This window comes from Convolutriloba macropyga, chromosome 4, assembly GCF_964194025.1.
Source record: "Convolutriloba macropyga chromosome 4, txConMacr16.3, whole genome shotgun sequence".
Taxonomy (NCBI): domain Eukaryota; kingdom Metazoa; phylum Xenacoelomorpha; order Acoela; family Convolutidae; genus Convolutriloba; species Convolutriloba macropyga.
In genome coordinates, this window is record NC_134471.1 from 74,772,417 (window position 1) to 74,796,236 (window position 23,820).

At 34.1% G+C, this 23,820-nt stretch overlaps 1 protein-coding gene across 1 annotated transcript; it reads right to left on the bottom strand.

The window, feature by feature from the left end:
* Window positions 1–1,999: 1,999 nt before the first annotated feature.
* LOC142338675 (uncharacterized) lies at window positions 2,000–22,390 on the bottom strand. Its single transcript, XM_075388540.1, has 3 exons — window positions 22,202–22,390; window positions 12,121–12,336; window positions 2,000–2,297 (listed from the first exon to the last, which is right to left on the bottom strand). Exons 2-3 carry the CDS (start codon window positions 12,310–12,312, stop codon window positions 2,172–2,174), a joined length of 318 nt encoding a protein of 105 aa, XP_075244655.1. The 5' UTR covers window positions 12,313–12,336; window positions 22,202–22,390; the 3' UTR covers window positions 2,000–2,171.
* Between the last annotated feature and the right edge of the window lie 1,430 nt (window positions 22,391–23,820).

Here is a 23,820-nt window from a genome sequence, read left to right on the forward strand (position 1 = left end):
ACCAATATATAGGTTCAAGTGAGCCTGCTTTCAACGCTAATGAAACCTGTCAACAATGAGATAAGGTGAGAGGACATCAAAAGGATGCAAGAATATGTGCAAATGGAAGCAGAAATCAAAACTTTTTTGAGAGCGAGTAAAACCATAGTTATAAAATCATTATTCAAAACAGAAAAGCGTTGGCATTTGATTCACTAATTGGAATTGTAATTAATGAGAGTAAACAATATGTTGACAAAATAGATCAAGAATTGACAAAGGTTTAAAAATCGCTGATAATTTTAAAGCAAACACATTCAATCTTATATGAATCATTAGGCGTCAACTAATTATATCGGAGATTTTTAGTAACTACACCATGAGAAGTCGTCAATAAGGCTGATTATTGAGGCCAGTTCACGAGACTAAAAAACAACAAATGGCAGCAGAACTGAGGAACTAATTAAGAATTTACGAAAAAGTTCTGTTAAAGACAAAACCAAGAACTAAACACTTAAGACATAATTTTGGTTAATTGGGCCTCTTCAGAACGTTAATGCAAAATGCAATTTATTTAATTTCTATCAAGGATTTATCATAAAATAACATAAAAAGTCCTAAAAGATTATAAAAAAGGCAGCGATCAAATATAACGAATCCTTATTGATTGTTAAATTCAACAATGAGACTAGATCTGGTCTCCCTGTCACTGTAAATATATTGAAGAAACATTATTTTCTAATTTTTGGTGTTACACAAAACGTGGCAAAAAATCTCCGTCCATCAAAAATAAAAGAGACATGCTGAATAGATATTGATCTAAATTAGCGAATTTCTCAATTCCAAAACGCTTTCGTAGAAAGCGGAAGTACAAATAGCCCTAATAGTTTTTGAATTTACAAAAATTGTGTTGACAGATATTACGTCTGTCTATCCAACAAATTTGGACAAAGAGGGCTGAAGAAGTAAATTTGGTGCCATCTATCTCTCTTCTATTGCTAAAAGTAAAATCAGTAAATTATCATCAAAATTTGAGCAAAAATTATTGATAATTTTGAGCAAAAATTAGCGAAAATGTGAACAAAAATAACGGAAATCTGCCATATTTTCACAAAACTCTAAACCTCGTTATCTACTCGGAAAAGAGGGAATTGATTGATATAATTTTAATTTAGTATTATACGCTGCACAGGCGTTCTAAGGATACCACTTGCAACTCTTTATTATGATTATATTGATCGTCCAAAAATGGCTCATAAAACAACGGACCATAAAGTTCTTCTCCCGTACTAGGGTGGGCTCTTAAAAAAAATTATAGGCGAGTTTTTTACGATATCCAGGACAAAAAAAACGTAAAAATTTTGAAAGACGCCATATTAGTACCGCAAAAACGTACTATTGTGCAAGGCTATGCCTCTCGTTCAAGGTGGGATGTATTCCGCAAAACCGTGAGCTGGGTATCTCGCTCAGCGGCTGCGAGGAACAGTTTTTAATAGGGCTAGCTTCAAAGTGTTCTGTTGTACTTAGTCGCGTTTTTTTTAAAAAAAAAACTCAGCTCGTATGCCTATCGCCTTGCTTAGCCGCCACGTTGCATTATATAGCTTGACAGTGCAAATGGAGTACTGATACTGAGCGATTAAAAGTTTTATCGAAGTTCAAGCCGCCAACATTGCCAGTTTTTCAATGAAACAAAATTTTCAAAGGAACGTCGCAATCTTGCAGGTCTTATTGTCCTATTATTTGTGCAGTTCAATCGAAATACTATCTCAATTACAATGACCAATAATGATCACAAAATAAAACCAATTTTTGAAAGGTTTCACAAGTTTGCTATCACCCCGCAAAAACTAAATATTTTTTTCCCTAAAAAGTCAAGTCAAAAACTTTCAATTTCTTAAAAACGCTCAAAAATAGGTAGACAGACGCTTAGAAACGGCCATTTCCTAAAAAAGCTCTAAAACTATCACTTCCAAGAAAAAAGGTTCGTGGGGCTTGTTTGTTCGTTTTAAACTCACAAAGATACTGATCAATTAATGTTAAATTGACTGCTAGTAAAGACAAATGAAATGTGATCTAATTCACCGACAAGAGTTGTTCATTCATTCCATTTTGCATAAATTAGTTCAAATTTGAGGATGGAGATAGATACGGCGACTGTTGTGAGTATTAGTCTGCCTTGAGTTGGGTTCTGTTCAGTTGCGTGATATTCCCTCGATGCCCATTTCGTTATACTCCTGGCAGAGGGCACAAGAGCCACAGATACAGTAGATCACCAAGTCCATGGGGCAACTCCCGTCTATGCCTTTTGCTTCCCTCACCTAAATGACAATAGTCCCTAGTCCAAACTTAATGTCAAATTTACAAATCTTCGAATTTTTGCAAATATTCTCAAATTATTGCAAATATTCTAACCCAGGTTGAGGTCCAGACCCAAATGTTCGTCTGATCAGACTTTCCAGACCGAAATTATCTCTGATCAGACTTTCCAGACGGAAATTAACCCTGATCAGACTTTCCAGACCCAAGTTACCTCTGATCAGACTTTCCAGACACAGAGGGTCTCTGATCAGACTTTTCAGGCGGAAGACGTTCTGATAAGACCATCTTCAGAACATGGACCAGACTCAAGTTCAGACCATTGCCCAGACCTTAATCAGACTATGATCAGACTCAAGTGCGCTCGAAATAGTCTGATCAGAGAAAAATTTTACTTATGAACAAATCTCATAATATTGCTACAATATATTCATTTCATAAAAACTGATGTTTGCAGTATTTAATTCACCAAAAGAAAAACCAACTACAAAAAGTATTGCTAAAGAAAACGAAACCCAATTGTTGAGAGCAAATTTAATTTAGTGTACCGGTTAGTGTATATTTCTGACTCAATGGATGAGTTTAGAAAGCTTTCCATAAGAAACATCGTGGTCTCCAGGTAATCAAAATTTCCTCTGAAGGGGACCGGCCTTTGCTATCAGCTGGACTTCTTTTTCTGATCAGAGCCATTGGAACTTAGATGAGTCCCTGATCAGAACTCTGCTTTATTGTTGCCTCTTTGCCTTTGGTCAGAGCCAACATCTCTCATTAAAGAAAAACAAAAATAATTTTAAAAAATTAGGCATTCGAAATGGTCCCTGACCAGACGCAATTGCGCTCAAAAACATTTCTGATCAGACCCAATTGCGCTCGAATTGTTTATGATCAGACTCAAGTGCGCTCGAAAACGCCTATGATCAGACTTTTCAGACCAAATTGACCCCTGATCAGACCAACTCCAGACCATGGTCCAGACTGTAGTGCGCTCGAAATTCCGTCCAGACCCTGTAATTTCGGTCTGGGAACACACAGGTGTGCGCTTGATTGGGTCTGATCATAAGGTAATTTGGGTCTGCACCTCAAACAGGGAAGTCAAATTTACGAATATACGATTTTTTTGCAAATATTCTCAAATTATTGAAAAATTTGCAAATATTTTTAAATTTGCAAATAATTTCCAATAATGTCTACAAACAATGTCGAATTTTCAACGAACACTCATAACTGTCTTCTCGACGGCATTCGAGCAACGCGAATTAGTGCAAATTTTCGCGCTAACGTAGGCAAAAATCGCAGCCTATTCTAATACATGAGTTATTAATTACCCTTGAGAATTGCCCTTAACTTCCAGCGGATTATCGATTTTAACAGCGAGAAAAGGTAAGTCTAACTCACACGAGTCAAACACGAATTCTGCTTACGTATGTTGACATGAAAAACAACAGCGAGAAATCTTTTGTCAGAAATACTTAAGAATAAATGCAAGAGTGGTTTACAAATTTCTAACTCTTGTTCATAGCCCACTCACGAGTCTTTAAATTGTTATTTGAAGTTTCATTTCTTTTTACCAGATTAGGAAAAATGTAAGGAGATTAATTGTCAGCAAACAATTATAATTGCAAAGCAAAGACATGCATCACCGGCCCCTTTATAGTAAGTCCCATAAAGTTGCAACGCAAGCGAACGTTCGAAAAACTCCCGACATGCAAATGAACAACGAAGTACTGATCTTTGCATGTTTTATAATTGACCTTTGACCTTTGAAACGTTCGATAGCGTTGCAACTTTACGGGACTGACTATACTAGATCTGAATCTATCACAACCAAGCAATGAAAATTTTTTGGGCCAGCATTTAACTGAAAAATAATTTGTCTCCAAAAAGTTTGACGCTGTATAATAATTTCCTAATTTGCCACGCTGATTCGTTGGCATAATCTGTGATTTTTGAGCAAGCAATTGAGCTTAATTTTGTTCCTCGTTTTGCAGCAAGCGATTTCTAATTTATGTAGTAAGTTAGGAAAAATGTACTATGCAACAATATCAAATAACAAGGAGGCCCCGTAATGTGCGTACGCACATAGTGTTCCGACCCCGCTCATCCACATTCTCAACTTATTTGACTACCAAATGATGAAGAGATCAAAATCTTAGATATCGTTCAATAAACAACCAATGGAAAAAAATAATGCCACGCTAGAGGCCGATGACAGTTTTTGATAATAGAACTACTAAAAAGGACCACTAAAAAAGAAAAAAAACAAACATTAATTACGACCACAACTCGATGTCTGCAATAAAAAAAATAACAAAATCAAACTCGAGTCAGATAAAATCTAAACAAAACAGTTTAACCTATACTTCATAAGAAAAAATATGGGACCGGTTCGCAATGCGAACAGGTCGACAAAAAAGTCAAAAAATTGCAAAGAGGTGCAAAGTTAAAAAATACGTTTCTATTTTTGGAGACAATTAACTTCACAGTTTTTAATGTCATTAGATATCACCTGAAATCACTGAAATTTTCATTTATATCTCCATAGGAAGCAATTGAGACATAACAGAATCAAATCTCAAATTGCGCAAAATTTTTAAGCCAATGGGACCTACGATTATTCTCATAAACCAAAAAGAAAACAAAAATCCTCTAAAATGTGCAAATATAAAAAAATTTCAAAGATTTTATGAAGTCTTGTAGTAAAAGTAGTAAAAAAGCCAAGGAACGAAAGTTTGAAGCTAAAACTGTTACAAGAGTTAATTCATAGCTCACTGTGTTGTGACCTGTGTTTACAAAGACTGAACTACAATTTGACCAAAAAACTTTTTTTAAAAAAATGACAAAGCTGAAAAAGCTAAAATTGTTTTGGAAAAAAATATCGTAACAGATATAAGATTTCAACAAAAAGCGATGAATTAAATTGCAACACCTCACGAAGCCAATTGGGCCTATTATTAGTGAGACCACGCCACGACCCCACAAAATAACAAATACATAACGAACACACAAAGAAGCCAAAACTTCCAACAGTTTGTTGACATCACTCTATTCAAGGCACTATACTTATAAGATGTTACCGCAAGAACAGTAAATCATCCTTTTCTTCTCATTCTAACACCAGGGAGCCTTCCCTATGAAAGAACAACGTAGAAATGACAACAAAAAGAAAACCAAAAATTGAACAGTACATAAATCTCGATATTTTTTGTGAAAATATATGGTCGAAGCAATCAGTCACAACGTATAACAAAGCGCAATGAAAGTTGTTGAATCATCAAACGGAATTGCGATTTACAATCAGTGAGATTGAGTAACATGTTGACCAAATTGAAAGCAAAAAGAGACAGTTGAAAAAACTGTTTTAAAAAACAAAATTTGAAAGTCATTAAAACAAACAGCTATAAACTGAAATCTTTATCTAGGTGGAGTTATACGTCCTGGGGAAGCAATTGAGACCTACCGTTATAAAGTATATGGCTCACAACAACAAAAGTAAAGACAAATATAGAAAAAAAACATCAAAAAATCCACAAAATGTTTTCGAGATAATTTTGTCTCAGCCCAAAAAAGCATAAATTATTCAACAAAAACACTTAATACATACAAAAACGCACTTTTCCAACGCTTTTTGTTTTCATATTGTGCTTTTTTTCAATTAGGTTTGCCAACAATGTGATAATTCGAGAAGTACACGAAATGGACTCATAAAAAATGCAATAATGCTGAAAAAAGAAAATGAAATATTGACAAAAAAAGTCGACAAAAAAGTAAAAAAAATAGCAAAGAGGTGCAAAGTTAAAAATTCCGTTTCTATTTTTGGAGACAATTAACTTCACAGTTATAAATGTCATTAGATATCACCTGAAATCACTGAAATTTTCATTTATATCTCCATAGGAAGCAATTGAGACATAACAGAATCCAATCTCAAATAGCGCAAAATTTTTAAGCCAATGGGACCTACGATTATTCTCATAAACCAAAAAGAAAACAAAAATCCTCTAAAATGTGCAAATATAAAAAAATTTCAAACATTTTATGAAGTCTCGTAGTAAAAGTAGTAAAAAAGCCAAGGAACGAAAGTTTGAAGCTAAAACTGTTACAAGGGTTAATTCATAGCTCACTGCAAAGGGGTTGTGACCTGTGTTTACAAAGACTGAACAACAATTTGACCAAAAAACTTTTTTTAAAAGATGACAAAGCTGAAAAAGCTAAATTTGTTTAGGAAAAAAATATTTCAAAAAGTTGTAACAGATTTAGGATTTCAATAAAAAGCGATGAATTAAAATGCAACACCTCACGAAGCCAATTGGGCCTATTAATAATGAGACCACGCCACGACCCCACAAAATAACAAACACGTAACAAACACACAAAGAAGCCAAAACTTCCAACAATTTGTTGACATCACTCTATTCAAGGCAGTATACTTATAAGATGTTACCCGCAAGAACAGTAAATCATCGTTTTCTTCTCATTCTAACATCAGGGAGCCTTCCCTATAAAAGAACAACGTAGACACGACAACAAAAGAAACCCGAAAATTGAACAGTATATAAATCTCGATATTTTTTTGTGAAAATATATGGTCGAAGCAATCAGTCACAACGTATAACAAAACGCAATGATAGTCGTTGAATCATCAAACGGAATTGCGATTTACAATCAGTGAGATTGAGTAACATGCTGACCAAATTGAAAGCAAAAAGAGACAGTTGAAAAAACTGTTTTAAAAAATTTAATTTGAAAGTCATTAAAACAAACAGCTATAAACTGAAATTTTTATCTAGGTGGAGTTATACGTCCTGGGGAAGCAATTGAGACCTACCGTTATCAAGTATATGGCTCACAACAACAAAAGTGAAGACAAATATAGAAAAAAAACATCAAAAGTATCCATAAAATGTTTTCGAGATAATTTTGTCTCAGCCCCAAAAAGCATAAATTTTTCAACAAAAACACTTAATATATACAAAAACGCACTTTTCCAACGCTTTTTGTTTTCATATTGTGCTTTTTTTCAATTAGGTTTGTCAACAATATGATAATTCGAGATGTACACGAAATGGACTCATAAAAAATGCAATTATGCTGAAAAAAGAAAATGAAATATCGACCAAAAAAGTCGACAAGAAAAGTCAAAAAATAGCAAAGAGGTGCAAAGTTAAAAAATACGTTTCTATTTGTGGAGACAATTAACTTCACAGTTATTAATGTCAATAGATATTACCTGAAATCACTGAAATTTTCATTTATATCTACATAGGAAGCAATTGAGACATAACAGAACCCAATCTCAAATTGCGCAAAATTTTTAAGCCAATGGGACCTACGATTATTCTCATAAATCAAAAAGAAAACAAAAATCTCATTGTGAATTCTCATTTGCCTGTTTTACTGAGGCTGCGACCGAAGTTGAGAGAAATAAGATAAAGTAATGGCAAAGTTCAAAAATTCACAGATATTTTTTTAATACAAATATGTTCAAAGTCATAAGAGACATTAGATAACAACTGAAGGAATTGTCTAGGTTCATCTTTACCTCCTAAAAACACAATTGCATCTTTGATCGGGGAGACTAAGTCGTTAGGCTACAAAAAGTATAACAAATGAAAGCAAAACTCAAGAAGTTTATTAAATTTTTACGAAACAATTAATCAAAGCCGTAAAAACCATGAGCCTGACTTTTAAACCATATTATATTTTGGTGGGAAATCGTTTTTTCAAATAGTATTTGTCATTAATTGAGCCCTGATTTGAGATTTTTGTCAGTAATTTACATAAAAAAAATTTACACAGCGGAAATGTTTTGAGAAAAAGATCGCGCCCCATTCAAATCTAAAAGCTTTTTAACGTAAGGATCCACGGTGAGATCAAGATCAGCCTCGATATTGCTGTGTATCTGACAGAACATTCAACTGTTCAAATGATTGCGATATAGATCAATTTTTAAACAAAATTTTCAGTTTGTCAAAAATATTAAAAGACTTTTTTGTAATTATCGATTTTAAATTTGCAAAAAAGTTGCCAAATTATGAAGTTGCCACAACTCTCTACGATGATTATATCGATCGGCCAAAATTGACTGAAGAAAAAAAACCCATTTGAGTATATAGTTCCTCCCTCCCCACTAAAGTGGGGGTCGGAACAATAAAACCTCCTATTGTATGAATAGAAAATTTTGGCAGCAACTCTACTTATCGATTCTTGATATTAGATTGTCAGATATTTTTGTGTTTTAAGTTTCAATGCTTCGTCCGTTCGACAAAATCGAAATAAGTTTCTTATTTTCAGGTTTTTATAATGACACGTGTTTTCTTGTTGCACTAAATCACTTGTAAGCAGTTGGGGGGTCTTTTCAACAATTGCCCCCCCTTTGCAAAAGGGGTGGCAATTCTTGAATAGAATTTAAGGGAGATAGTTAATAACCAATCAGAGACGACTAATAACTTTCCACGAATGCACATAATATGTTAAATTGAAAATAAATAAAATACACCGTGGTAGGCAACTAGCCGAACCGGAATACAAAACGAAAAGAAATTCCAAATGGCGGGTCGGTGGACCCGCCAGTCGGAACCCACCCACGATTTCCGGATTACATCCCACAACGCATGAGAGGGATGGCCATGAACAGTGGTCCGCAATTGCGCTTAAGCTAATATTCGGCTATCTAAGCTACTGGCCAAAGAATATTGTGGTAAAGTATAGCACAGAAGGTTCATCTTTACCTCCTAAAAACACAATTGCATCTTTGATCGGGGAGAATAAGTCGTTAGGCTACAAAAAGTATAACAAATGAAAGCAAAACTCAAGAAGTTTATTAAATTTTTACGAAACAATTAATCAAAGCCGTAAAAACCATGGGCCTGACTTTTAAACCATATTATATTTTGGTGGCCAATCGTTTTTTCAAATAGTATTTGTCATTAATTGAGCCCTGATTTGAGATTTTTGTCAGTAATTTACATAAAAAAAATTTACACAGCGGAAATGTTTTGAGAAAAAGATCGCGCCCCATTCAAATCTAAAAGCTTTTTAACGTAAGGATCCACGGTGAGATCAAGATCAGCCTCGATATTGCTGTGCATCTGACAAAACATTCAACTGTTCAAATGATTGCGATATAGATCAATTTTTAAACAAAATTTTCAGTTTGTCAAAAATATAAAAAGATTTTTTTGTAATTATCGATTTTAAATTTGCAAAAAAGTTGCCAAATTATGATCCAGAAGACCCATAAAGCCAGGCGGATTACAACTAGCTTCTTTTTCAGCTTAAGAAAGTTTCGACTGCAGTTTTAAGGTGTCTACTTCCGGCAAATTTAATGCAAGTGGGCTAAAGAGAGCAAAAGTAGTCCTATTTTTCTCGAAAAAAGTCTGCTTTTTGAAAAATTTAGCATAAATTCTAGACAGAAAACTCGGATTGAACATTTCAGCAACCCTCTTTTATCTTTAGAGATGAAAAAAGCAGTACAGTTAAAAATTTTTACATTTTATGAGCAAAATTGACAAAAATTTTGTCAAAAATACTGTAAACGTGAATAAAAACACCAACTATTTACAAAATTTAAACCTCGATAGCTCCCTTTAAAAAGCGAAAAATGAAAACTAATTCTTTTAATTTCTTATTCTACGCTGGACTGACTTTCTAATGATACCACTCAGAACTCTCTACGATGATTATATCGATCGGCCAAAATTGACTGAACAAAAAAAACCCATTTGAGTATATAGTTCCTCCCTCCCCACTAAAGTGGGGGTCGGAACAATAAAACCTCCTATTGTATGAATAGCAAATTTTGGCAGCAACTCTTCTTATCGATTCTTGATATTAGATTGTCAGATATTTTTGTGTTTTAAGTTTCAATGCTTCGTCCGTTCGACAAAATCGAAATAAGTTTCTTATTTTCAGGTTTTTTTAATGACACGTGTTTTCTTGTTGCACTACATGACTTGTAAGCAGTTGGGGGGTCTTTTCAACAATTGCCCCCTCCCTTTGCAAAAGGGGTGGCAATTCTTGAAAAGAATTTAAGGGAGATAGTTATTAACCAATCAGAGACGACTAATAACTTTCCACGAATGCACATACTATGTTAAATTGAAAATAAATAAAATACACCGTGGTAGGCAACTAGCCGAACTGGAATACAAAACGAAAAGAAATTCCAAATGGCGGGTCGGTGGACCCGCCAGTCGGAACCCACCCACGATTTCCGGATTACATCCCACAACGCATGAGAGGGATGGCCATGAACAGTGGTCCGCAATTGCGCTTAAGCTAATATTCGGCTATCTAAGCTGTTGGCCAAAGAATATTGTGGTAAAGTATAGCACAGAAGGGGGTGGTAATTCTCTACTAGGTACCAAAGGGGGGGGGGCAATTGTTGAAAAGATCCCAGTTGCGTGTTGCTATTTGATAATTGTTAAAATAAATAGAGTCCATTCAATTCAATGAAGCAAACAAAAATACAGAAAAAATGCAGTTTTATTTGTCATCAGTACATCTTGCAGAAAAAGTGACATACAAAATGAGACAATTTGGGGGAAGAAAATTTGTGACCTCATTTTTTAAAAATTTTAATGTTATCTGTGGTTTGAATGCGCACAATCAAAAAATTCCAAAAAAAAGGTTTTTGTTTTCTTAGCGAGATCAAATGGAATGTCGAAGATTACTCTTTCCATTAACAGTTAGCTCACCAACCATTTTTTGGGTGCAAAAACTGCATAAATTTCACTCAGAAGTGCATAACATTCTTCATATGCTAAAGGGCAGAGAACTTTTGATACAATATCCTTGTTATGTCCTTGCATGTAAATAATCTCAGCCTGTATCTGTGGGAAAAAAAACATAGACCTTTTTCAATTAATTAAAAAGAATTATTTCCTTATTTAACGGTTAAGTCTACAATTTTTAGAGCAAAAGATTTTATCTAATGTGCCGAAAAACGTTCAGTACTTACTTGCTATTGTAGTCTTTATCCCTAATGTCTTGTATTTTTACAAAAAGAACTCACTTAAGGGGATGATTCTCCGTTTCGTTATTTGAGAATACTGGCTCAAAAATGGCAAAATGGAAACACAAGGAAAATCAGATTTGAACTAAATGCTCTCTACACTCTATTGATACAGTAATAATGCATTTTGGTTAGTAATCTAACAAATTATACTCGTCTTTTACAAATTCCAATTCAGACCTACGACAGTTCATAATGGTTGCCTTTCTAAACTTCTGGGAAAAAGTTGATCTTTTTCACGTTAATCATCGTAAGAACTTTTTGCTCCGAGCGATTCAGTCAAACTGGTCAGTACGGAAGTCTCCTAACAGTTCTTTTTTATTGATTTGGTTCTGATTTATCATAAATGTCATTACAGCTCTAACTTCGGTTTCGATGCACCAATAATGATCATTTGCCTTTGATATTATTTTTCAGGTTTCATTCTGTTCGCTATTTGTGGTCACAAAACGTTCAACTACCCATCTAGTTGAGAGCAATCCATAAATTAGTCAGAGGGTTAACTTTGGTGGTGGTGGTGGTGGTGGTGGTGGTGGTGGTGGTGGTGGTGGTGGTGGTGGTGGTGGTGGTGGTGGTGGTGGTGGTGGTGGTGGTGGTGGTGGTGGTGGTGGTGGTGGTGGTGGTGGTGGTGGTGGTGGTGGTGGTGGTGGTGGTGGTGGTGGTGGTGGTGGTGGTGGTGGTGGTGGTGGTGGTGGTGGTGGTGGTGGTGGTGGTGGTGGTGGTGGTGGTGGTGGTGGTGGTGGTGGTGGTGGTGGTGGTGGTGGTGGTGGTGGTGGTGGTGGTGGTGGTGGTGGTGATGGGGGGGGCCTTACTTTGCCTCTAATGACGACGGGGCAGTACCAGTTGGCAATAGGCACAAACCACCAGAGGCATCCATGCATGATACAGGACTCCCCTACTGACTCGGCCACCTTGCCCGCTGTGTAACAGGGCAGGAAGTACGTGATCACACACACTTTGATGTTGTCGAAACAGCTGAACAATGAATGATTCCAATCTCCCATTTTGTTGGTTGGATTTGTTTAAGTCTGAAACGAAAATTAAGTTACTCTTTTTTTAAATAATTTTTTACTCTTTGATCGACTTGAATTAATCATAGAACAATTTTTAATATTAGGTTTTTCTCAGCACCTGTACACAGCTATAATCTGGTCAAGGATTTTAGACAACGCCCTCAGTCCCCGAAAGATCGTGTAAGAATAATGCTGAACATTTAAAAAGCAAAAAATGGCGATTTCTAATAAAACTCATTGGAGGGCAACCAATTTTTTTTTGAAGGAATGCAACTATCGAGCAAAAACTGAAGCAACTTATCGAATTATTTCAAGCAAAAACAATGAGAAATGATCCTTTCTGAGGTTTTGAGTCACTTCTTTCGACAATTTTGTTCAGACCCACTTCAGTAAGGAAGGAACTATACTCTAATGGTTTTTTCTTCAGTCCAGCGTAGAATATAGAATTAAAAAGATTTTTTTTTAATTTCGTTTTTTCAAAAGAGTTAAGGGTTTTAAAATTTTGTGAACATTTGACAGGTTTCCGTTGTCTTTGTTCACATTTGCCGTCTTTTTTGCGCAATTCGTTGTCAATTTTGCTTGAATATATGTTAAAATTGTTAAAGATAATTTGGTTGGTTTTACCTTTAAAGAGAAAAGAGTGCTGAAGAACTGACTGATCCAATTTTTGGCTAAAGTTTTTGCTAGATTTTTTCAAAACTCTAAATTTTTCAAGTCTCTCTAAAGTCCACTTTATTGAAGTTTGCTGGATTAAATGGACTATAATGATAATACGATCTTTATTAATTACACAGACAGCTAGTTTTACTTCGAGCTGGCGCGTTTCTCCTGAAACAGACAGCTAGCGATTTACTGCGACTACTCTTGAATTATCCATTTTCTAGCTAATTTTACTCGATAATTATTCAAAATGTATTATTTACTCTTGACATATTGACCTTTTTTGTCTAACAAGGAGGCTCGGTAATGTGCGTTCGCACATTAAGTTCCGACCCCGCTCATCTACATTTTTCACTTAATTGTCTACCAAATGAGGAAGAGATAATAAAAACTAACATATCAACATATCGTTCCACAAACAACTAAAAGAGTAAAGCAATCTACTCGAGAGGGCCTATGAGAACTGTGGCTACCATAATATGGCTACCAGAAAAGACGGCAATAAAAATCAAATAGTTACAAATAATAATTACTACCAAAACTCCTTGTCAGTTTTTTGAAAACCACTAATAACCAAATCAAAATGGCATCAGATGAAATTTATACCAAAAAGATTAACCGGTACTTTTCGGAAAAAAATGGGACTTTTCCACAATGAGACTTGGCAACAAGTCGACTAGAAATGAGCAAAAGCGGCAAAAGATTATAAAAACATTTATTTTTTTTAAAAAAAAGAATTAAATTCGATCTGATTAGAAATATTACGCATCATATTAAATCATTGAGAGACTCTTTTATACCTCAATAGAGAGCGACTGAGGCCTTTCATCATCCAGGATATGTCGTAGGGCTACAAAAAGAACAACAAATACAAGCAAAAACGAAAAAATTGCACGAAAAATTATGCACGAAAACGATGTCCCCCCAATCAATTAAATATTGAGCTTATCACTAAAATAAAAAAAATTATCGTTTTCACTTTTTGCAGGTGACAATATTTGAAAGTCAATTGACGCCCATTATTGTGATACTGTGAGAAGAAAACAAAAACCTACAAAAAAGGGGCAAAATTGCAAAAATCACGAAAATTGGCTTTGTGACAAGTGGTTGTTCCAAGAAGAAAGAGCATTTGAGGAAAATATATTCGTTAAGAGCAATTTGTATTTCAAAAGATAAATGATGTAAATTGTATATAGAGATGCTTAGCTACAAATTAACAGAAACAAAAGTTGGCAGATCTCAAAAATCTATCTCTTTTTTTATTAAAAACAAATATTTTCAAAATTCATAGCCAACAGAAGCTTTCGACTAAAAGAATAGACAAGGAAAGCTATAAGACTATAAAATAACATTAAATACAAGCTTAACAAATAAGTTTCACAAAGAACTTTACGAAACCCCAATTTTGAAGCCATTAAATTTATTAGATAATAACCGCGAGAATATAACATCTTCATTTGCGTCTCTTTTGATCATCATAACATCTTTTTGTAAAACGACTATGACAAAATGACAACAAAAAAACAACAAAAACTGAAAATTATCTAAACTTCACAAAATTCTTCTGAAAGAAATTGTCTAAGCCCTGAAGACATCATTTAAAAAGTTTAAATAATAGAAAAACTGTTTCATTCAAGAGAACATTAAACAGAGCTTTAAATAATGAGGCTAATTTACGGGAATAATACAACATTGTAAAATACGAAAAAAACGCAAAACAGAACAAAAAGGGGTAAGTTGAAGAATGCTATTACTCTTTTTTATTAGAAATTTAATTCGAAAGTCAAAACAACCATTAGTTATTTACCGATATCAGTTATTGAAGTTCACTTTTTTGTATATAGTTGGCCGCTAAGACCTTTAGTTACACAATAATTGGCATATGACAACAAAAGTTAACAAAAAATAAAGGGCAAAAATAAAAAACTCTACCAATTTTTGCAAGAGAACGGTGTCCAGCCCTTCAAACCATTTGTTATAAAAACAAAAGATATGTTCATTTTCAAATGTTGTAAAGTTTTTCTGAGTTAGAAAAATAATTGTCACATTATTAGTTAGAAACAAATAATGTGACAATTTACAAAAGAAACAAAAACAACAACAAAAATGGGCAATTATGCACAAAAGTCAGAAAATTTTGTATGAAAACTCGTAGTACCAAAAGCAAGAAAACATTTTGTTAAAACAATCGGCCACAAAACTGATTTTTATTCTATGAGGAGGAAAGGTTGACCTGTACCTACTGAGAAAAAGCAAATTGTTGACTAAAATAATATGAAAAATTGACAATCAAAAATTTAAAAAATCACAGAAATTTCCTTAAAACAAATACATTCAATAACATAAGTGACATTAGGTAACAATGGATTGAATTGAAAAGGTTCACATTCACCTCATGAGTTAAAAATTTAGATCTTTGAGTGGTTGAACTTAAAACTCAGACTGCCAATAGAATAACAATTGAAGGCAAAAGACCAGAATTGATTTAAATTTTGCTAAAACTCTTCCTCAAAGCCATAAAAACCCTTTGGTTCTCTGAAAACAAACTGTATCTACATTCGGCCTCAATTTTACGTAAATTCGAGCAGTTATTAACAGAGCCGGGAATAAAAATTTGTGTCAGTAATTAACATTAAAGAACAAAAGCAAAACATTTTGAAAAAAGGCAGCATCGAAAAAGAAACCAAAAAATCTGATTCTAAGAGTCCATGATATTATCGAACCTCTCCCTAATTTTGTCACGCGCCCAGCAAACTGAACAAATGTTCCATATATTTGCGAATACGACCAATTGTTGACTGGAATTCTTCAAATATTGAAAAAAAGATGAACTTTGTATAATTATCGAGTTAAACCTGCAAAAAAGGGCAAAGTTTTAATTCCAGAAGACTTACATACGGCACTTAGCTGCAACTAGCGCTGTTTTAGACTGAGATAAAGGAGTCTGTTATGGTTTCTATGTCAATAATTCTGGCAAACTTTAACAGAGTGGACCAAACATGCATATTTTGTGCCATTTCTGATGAAAAAAAGAATTTTTAAAATTTTTTAAAAAAAACTTTAGCCAAAAAAAAACTTCAATCAAACAATTCAGCAACGCTTTTTTTTATCTCTATTGGTAACAACAACACTCTGCCGTTGAAAATTTTAACTTAGTTTGGCGCAATTTTAACTTATTTAACTTATATTAGCGAAATTGTGCCAAATTTTAGCAAAAATTACTGAAAATGTGAACAAAAACAGTCAAATGTTCACAAACCTTCGATAACTCCCTGTCAAACACAAAAATCAAAAAAATCTTTTTAATTCAGTATTCTACGCTGGACGGGCTTATTAATGAATCCACTCACAATTCTCAACGATGAATATATCGGTCGGCCAAAATTGACTGAACAAAAAAAACCCAGTTGAGTATATAGTTCCTCCCTCCCCACTTAGGTGCGGGCCGGAACAATTATGAAAATTCAAAGTATTCGGAATAAATACGCGTTGCTAACGGACGAGCAGCAATAGCAAGGTTGTCTTTTAAAGCGCAAAGAAATTCGAAATGTAATCAGTCGCTGTCTCTTTAAAAACTTCAGCATTTTTTGCTTTTTATATCAATCGCAGAAGGGACTATTTCAAATCAAAGACTACTAATAACACATCAAACATGATTCCTAAAAAGTTTTAGGGAAATCTATATAGGTGTTTTTGTCGAAAACTATTGGTCGTTTCGAGTTTCAAAAAAAATTGTTTCGAAAATGAACAGTGGAATACTGAGCTTTACCACATTATCTCTTTATAGGTCAATTGTAGCTTAGGGTGAGCAAAGACAGGCTGCATAGTTTTCTAGAAGATTACAACATAGTATTTATTGCGGTCTTAGATTTCAGGTAATGACTTTTTCGGTTTTGATACAACGAGTTTTCACAAAAAGTTATCTTGGACTTTTCCCATCCTTGAAGTTAATTTTCTAGTCTTGTCTCATTATTGAGAGATCATTTATTGCAGTACTGGGCTTATAAAAAAAGTCCAATTGAACATCTCGAATTTTCCAGTAACAGATTTTGGTTTTAACGGCTTCAACACTGTCTTCGAGCAGAAGTTAATGGTAATTCTTTTTTATTTGTGTCTTTATTGGTAGTTCTGTTTGTTGTCGTATATAAAACTTGTCTACAATTTCAGCCCTAAATGGCTGTATATAGATGACAAAGAAACCTACATACTGATCACGATTGATAGCTAAAGTTTTTCATGTTTTTCATATGAAATATTTTAAAACCAGAAAGCTTTTTTTCTTAGCTTTGCACATTGCTGTTCGTTTTTGTCTACTTGTACTCTAGTTCAATTAATTAAAGGTCTCATATCACTTTATGCCATGCCGTTCAAAAAACGCACAATTGAACATATCTAATATTTTTAGTGCAATTTTTCCCGTTTTAACGGCTTTGAGACCAATTATTCCAAAAATATTATTATTATTTGATTGTTTGAAACGTAATAATGACATATGTGAATGGATCTTTCTTTGGAAGAATAACTGAACTTTGTTAATCATTTCAGACCATGGCTTATGTTTTTATGACTTTGAATTTATATGTTTTTGGAAATCAAGAACAGAGTGTTTTTTTTCTACTTGTTACTTAGTCTCGCTATTCTGAGGCCACATATAAAATAATTGGTGTTCAATGAAAGTGCAATTGATGACATTTCAAATTTTATGTTTTTTAGTCATTGTTTTTTGTCTGTATTTGTCGTTTGTTTTTATAGACGTAAAAACATTTTGGATGCTGACAGGCCCGAATATCTGTATATGGAGGATGTGTGAACATGGACCTAATTAAAGTTTTTAGTTGATTTCTAATTGTTTTCAAGAATTGAAATTATTCGTTTTCACAGAATATGAACGTATGTTTTAAACGCCGTTTTTGTTTTATTTTGTGTACTTGTTACCGAGTATCATTGAAGACGAGTCTCATATCTTTTTTAGTGAAGAACAAAATTTTTTTCTTTAGTTTAGGTTTTATGTTAATTTATTATCTTTTTATTTGTGTCTTTATTGGTAGTTCTGTATGTTGTCGTATATAAAACTTTTCTAGAATTTCAGCCTTAAATGGCTGTATATAGATGACAAAGAAACCTACATACTGATGACGATTGATAGCTAAAGTTTTTCATGTTTTTCATATGGAATAGTTTAAAACCAGAAAGCTTTATTTTTCTTAGCTTTGCACATTGCTGATCGTTTTTGTCTACTTGTAGTCTAGTTTCTTTAATTAAAGGTCTTATATCACTTTATGCCATGCCGTTCAAAAACGCACAATTGAACTTATCTAATATTTTTAGTTAAGTTTTTCCCGTTTTAACGGCTTTGAGACCAATTATTCCAAAAATATTATTATTATTTGACTGTCTGAAACGTAATAATGACATATGTGAATGGATCTTTCTTTGGAAGAATAACTGAACTTTTTCAATCAATTCAGACCATAGCTTATGTTTTTATGACTTTGAATTTATATGTTTTTGGAAATAAAGAACAAAGTGTTTTTTTGTCTACTTGTTACTTAGTCTCGCTATTTTGAGGTCACATATAAAATAATTGGTTTTCAATGAAAATGCAATTGATGACATTTCAATTTTAATGCTTTTTTAGTCATTGTTTTTTGTCTGTATTTTGTTTTTATAGACGTAAAAATATTTTGGATGCTGACAGGCCCGAATGTCTGCATATGGAGGATGTGTGTACATAGACCTATTTAAATATTTTGTTTTCAATAATTGAAATTATTCGTTTTCACAAAATATGAACGCATGTTTTAAATGTCGTTTTTGTTTTAATTTGTGTACTTGTTACCGAGTCTCAGTGAAGACGGGTCCCATATCTTTTCTAGTGAAGAACAAAAATATTTTGTTTAGTTTAGGTTTTGTTTTAAGTTTTTTTTCACTTCGTTTTTCATGTTTTTGAAAAAACTAGAAATTGAATTTTGGATATAAATTTTGCTTGTTGTTACTTGATTTGTTTGTTTTTTGATGACTAAGGGTGGGTCTCATCGGCCGTTTATTGTGGTTGCATTTTTTACTTTACAGAGTGATTTGATTTGGAAGCACATTCTTCATTTATGCACCTGTTGCTTTTGAAAAACATTCGAGTTTTCTATCTCTCCACATTTGATAGGCATTTAAGCGAAAAACTTGGGTGGGCGTGGTCGGAAGAATATGTGCAAACGCACATTACCGAGCCTCCTTTGTTCTTCTTTTCTGTCCGTTTTTAGATTCGTTTTTAGATATCGATATGCTTGTTTTCCGTCTAATGACAAGATCATGTTGTTCTGCAGGATTATTGTTTTCCAATTTATCAAAACAAATAATTCCTGTACCTTAAATTTTCAAATGAGGTATAAATTTTTTTGATGCTGCTTTGAATTATTTTAAAACAAAAAAAAAAATATGTTTGCAGCTGTTTCACAAAACATCAAAGCGCAACAGTTAGGATTCAGTTCCTCCGGTTGAAGTAGGATAATTGCTTAAGAGGACTGTGCAGAATTTTCCGAAACTGAATTTAAGAAATGTAATTTGTGGTGAAAGAAAATTTTTTGCCCAATTCTCATAAATTTTACCAGCAAAAACTGAGCGAAAAAAAAACAATATAATTTTGCGTTTAACATTGGAAGCAATTTTGTTTCCTCTCGTGAAATTTATTGTATTCTATATCTGTCTTTGCATAAACTAATTCATTTTCCCGCCCAAAGCTTTGATTCCAAAACCTATAATACAATAAAACCTATGATTATAGAAAAGTATAGTTGTCAGTTATAATTTTATTCTATTGGCGAGAGGAAGAAACAGTTTCAAAAATTGTAATTTCTCACATTAGTTACTGTATTATTTGTAATTTCTGTAGAGACTTACTTCTGATAATTTCTAAATGACGGAAATTATAAATACAAAATAAAAAACACGCGCAAACAATTTTTTGCTTCATCTAAAGCCAGCCTTAAGCGATTTTTTAGAGCTTTCCTAGTCTTAGTGAATACTGATGACATCACAGTCCAAAGGAAAACAAAAAGACAAGTAGCAACCGTTTCCTTTGATAGCTAGCGTTGTTGACATCAAATGAGGACAAATTGATCAACAGAAACTGTAGGCAAAGTGACATGTAGAATAAATTAGCATCCTGACCTTAATCAACTTACCCTGACAATACAGGTTGACCAAAACGTGAACACTCCAGGAGGATATACTGGTGCCAGATGCAAAAAAAGTTTCAGACGCAAAAAAGTGACCATAGTCACCAAAAAAAATCATGCTCACAAAATGAATAGTGCGCTGACTTGTGGGGAATGGTTGAAGTAAAAACAGCTCATATCAGGCTACTGTAAGTGCACTCCAGACTAAAATACCCGATACTAGCCAGGTTGAGGTTCCAGACGGAAGCAAGTATGTCCAGACCGAGGATGATCGAGGGGGGCGTGGTGCGTTCAAAATTACATAGTCTGGAAACATCAAAAAACGTAACAATGTCTGAACATGAACGCACGAAGTTTTCATTCTTTTATTATATTCAAATGGAGAAAGAAGACAGAGAACGTTGCAACTTTTTTCCTTGCCAAGCTCCACCAAAATTTTGCTGATTTGGACTCTATGGACACAGGGGATCTCCCACGCCAATTGTGGTTTGATTTGAATAAATTTTTTATTTCTGAACTTGAAGGGACGAAAATTGGATCATCGCACCCTAGTTTGATGAACGCACAATTAAGTCTGGACATGAAAGCACGAAAGTCTGCTGAAGTCTGACATGAACGCACGCACGGTATTCTGGTGAACGCAAATGAATCTGGGGAAAGCACAAAAGTCTGGACATGAACGCACGAAAGTCTGTTGAACGCACTATAGTCTGGACATGAACGTACAAAAATCGGTTAAACACACGAAAGTCTGGCGAACTCACAAAATTCTGGACATGAACGCACGAAAGTCTGTTGAACGCACGAAAGTCTGCTGAACGCAAAAAAGTCTTGACATGAACGCACGAAAGTCTGGTGAACGCACGAAAGTCTGGCAATGAACGCACAAAATTCTGGTGAACGCACGAAAGTCTGGACATAGGCACCTTCCGTCTGGGACTGTCTGGACATAGGCACTTTCCGTCAGGGACGGTCGGGAAATACTTCCCTCCCTCTGGGACCTCAACCTGGGTACCCCGCTGTAATTACCCAGAAATAAAATTCCAAAATTAATCCCAAAAATCATGAGCAGTTTTATTTCATTTTTCCCGAAATTTTGCAAACTTTCTGTGCTTTTGAATTTGTTTTCTGTGGGAATAGTTAATATTTTTTTGAAAAACAATGACAGAAAAAAGTGACAGAAAATCCGCCATTTGATTTTTTTCATGATAAATCTTATTTTTTTGCAGCTATAAACTACAACGATGAATTAAGTTTGCTAAAATTGGCTATCATTTGACCCTTTTGTCTGCTTGTTTTTGATAACTTGTAATAACATTGGTTTACGTTTATATCGTAGTACTGGAGAAAATTGAGAAACAAAACAAAACATTTTCATTTCGTTGGTATTAATTCAATGTTTTCGTTACAATTTAGAGCGTAAATATTATTTTTTGCACATCTGGCCTCAATAATTAAAGAAGTTTAGTTTTCTGACAAAAATTTAAAATAATTTAGAGACATATTTTTCAACATTTCGCTTGATATGTTTTTTTTGGACGAAAACATCCTTAGAAGAACTTCCAGTGATGAGAAATTGAAACTGAAATTGTGATAATACTCAATGAGCTGAGACTTTGATGGGCAAAAAACAATATCACCAGAACGCGGGCCGACTTTGCAGATATAAATATTTGTTTTTCATTATTCTCAGCGGTTATTTGCTAGAATTCTTTTTTTTCCAGCACATGATGATGAAATTTAGTAAGAGTAAACAATCTGCTAAATCGAAAATTGCGTGTTGCAGCAATTAAGGATCATAATTGACCTATACAAAACTAGCGTTATGCGTTGATATTGGAACATGAATGATATTGGCATTTGAATGCAATTCGATTCAACTTAAAACTCATAAACGGTCGCGTTTCGCCAACAAAAACTAACAATTGATTATCAGATTGAAAATTTTATGCCTGTTCGTCCGTAATATCAAAATCTAGTTATTAACTAAGCTTACCTCTAAATAGCGTTAACTAGTTTTTTTTTTAATCTCATAACGTATCACTCACCTCAAGTTAAAAGTAGGCGGTCCTTAAAAACGTTCAACAATATCCGCGGATACAATCTAATGCGCGTTGCTTAAATGATAAATATAAGATTAAACCGATTTCTTCCTCATAAACATGTAAAATCGCACGCGCAGTTCAGTTCTCTTTCCTCGGTTGAATTGTTATTTTTCAAACATTAATGAACATTTACGTCAGGTGTGTTGGAGACGGCGTGAAAACAAAAACAATACCAGCTCTGCAGTTTTGGATTTGGAATTGAAAGTAACGTGGATACAAAAACAGATGTTTTCTCTGTACACGTTGTAGTTTGTTACCGTTTCATTAATTTTTAATTGGACCAATCAAAACAAACTGTGTTGGTGAGCAACAATAAAAATTGAAATTGGTGAATTCGATGATTGTGTTCAAACAGTGAGGGCGGATTTTACGACTTCCGTAACTCTGAAATTAATACAAGCATTTTTGGTGCCAAAATTAGTTTTAAAAAAAACTTCTAGATTGTAATAAAATGGTACCCTGATAATGACCACGGAAAACAGCTGAACTCGATAGTTGAGCTCAAAAATTATTTGAAACAAAAATATGTTTGCTAATAGAAAAACATACACCCAAGTTCGAATCTGATAGAAGGGGCTATTTATGTACAGCTACCTACCTTAGACAAAATTAGAGTAAAATTAGAAAAAAAAGACAAAATTACAGTAAAATGTTTATGATATTTTTACGATTCCAAAACAGCGTATGTAATTCCTCTTAACCAGTTACAACGCAGGTTGAGATGCCAGATGGAAGTGACCTCTGATCAGATCACTCTAGACCAAAGTGACCCACTTATCAGACTATCCCTGATCAAGTGTCCTCTGATTAGTCTAAAGTGCGCTCGAAATCTCGTCTTCAACCGACTTGCGCTCGGAGCTGTCTCTGATCAGACCGAAATCGGACCCTTGTGTAAAAAATTGTGCGACCTGGCTCAGACCAATGGCAGACCATTTTCCAGACGTTTGTGCGATCCGAGTCATCTTTGATCATACTTTCCTGCGTTCAAAACCACCTTTGATCAGACCTAACCAAGACCCAGACTTAATCCAGACTTAACCCAGACTTAACCCAGACTTAACAAAGACGAGACTTTAGGCAACGCTATATATATTCATTTAAAAAAATGTTGTCTTCAGCAGAAAATGCTGTCATGTCAATTCAAAATTAAAAATGCTTCTGTGGAAAAAATAATTTTCAGAAATTAATAAATTGAAACCTTTGCGAGTCCTTACTACAGTTCTCCAGCAAAATAGTAAGAAGTTGGACTCCTTTGCCCCGATGATCATGATCTAAGACAAAACGATTATCTGGTCGGAACATATATGTCTTCGTGGCGCTTAACAGAACCATCATCAACTTACTCATTAGAAAAAAAATAATAACAAATTGATGATCAAGTTGATCTCAAAATCAAGCTCAAGTGGATTAGACTTTCTTGCTCTCGATTTGATCTCTGATCAGACAGTCTCAGATCAACTGAAAAATTTCAAAAATTTTTTTCAAGGATTGATTCAGTTTTTCAACAGCTTTGTCATTTTTTTCCTTCGAATCTGTCCGCAAAAACGACCCACTAAAATTAA

Excerpts from the sequence above, each read along its gene's own strand:
- LOC142338675 (XM_075388540.1), bottom strand. The coding sequence starts at position 12,312 with ATGGGAGATTGGAATCATTCATTGTTCAGCTGTTTCGACAACATCAAA. Across the intron at positions 2,298-12,120 it reads CCGTCGTCATTAGAGGCAAA|GTGAGGGAAGCAAAAGGCAT; the intron begins GTAAGGCCCCCC and ends ATTGTCATTTAG.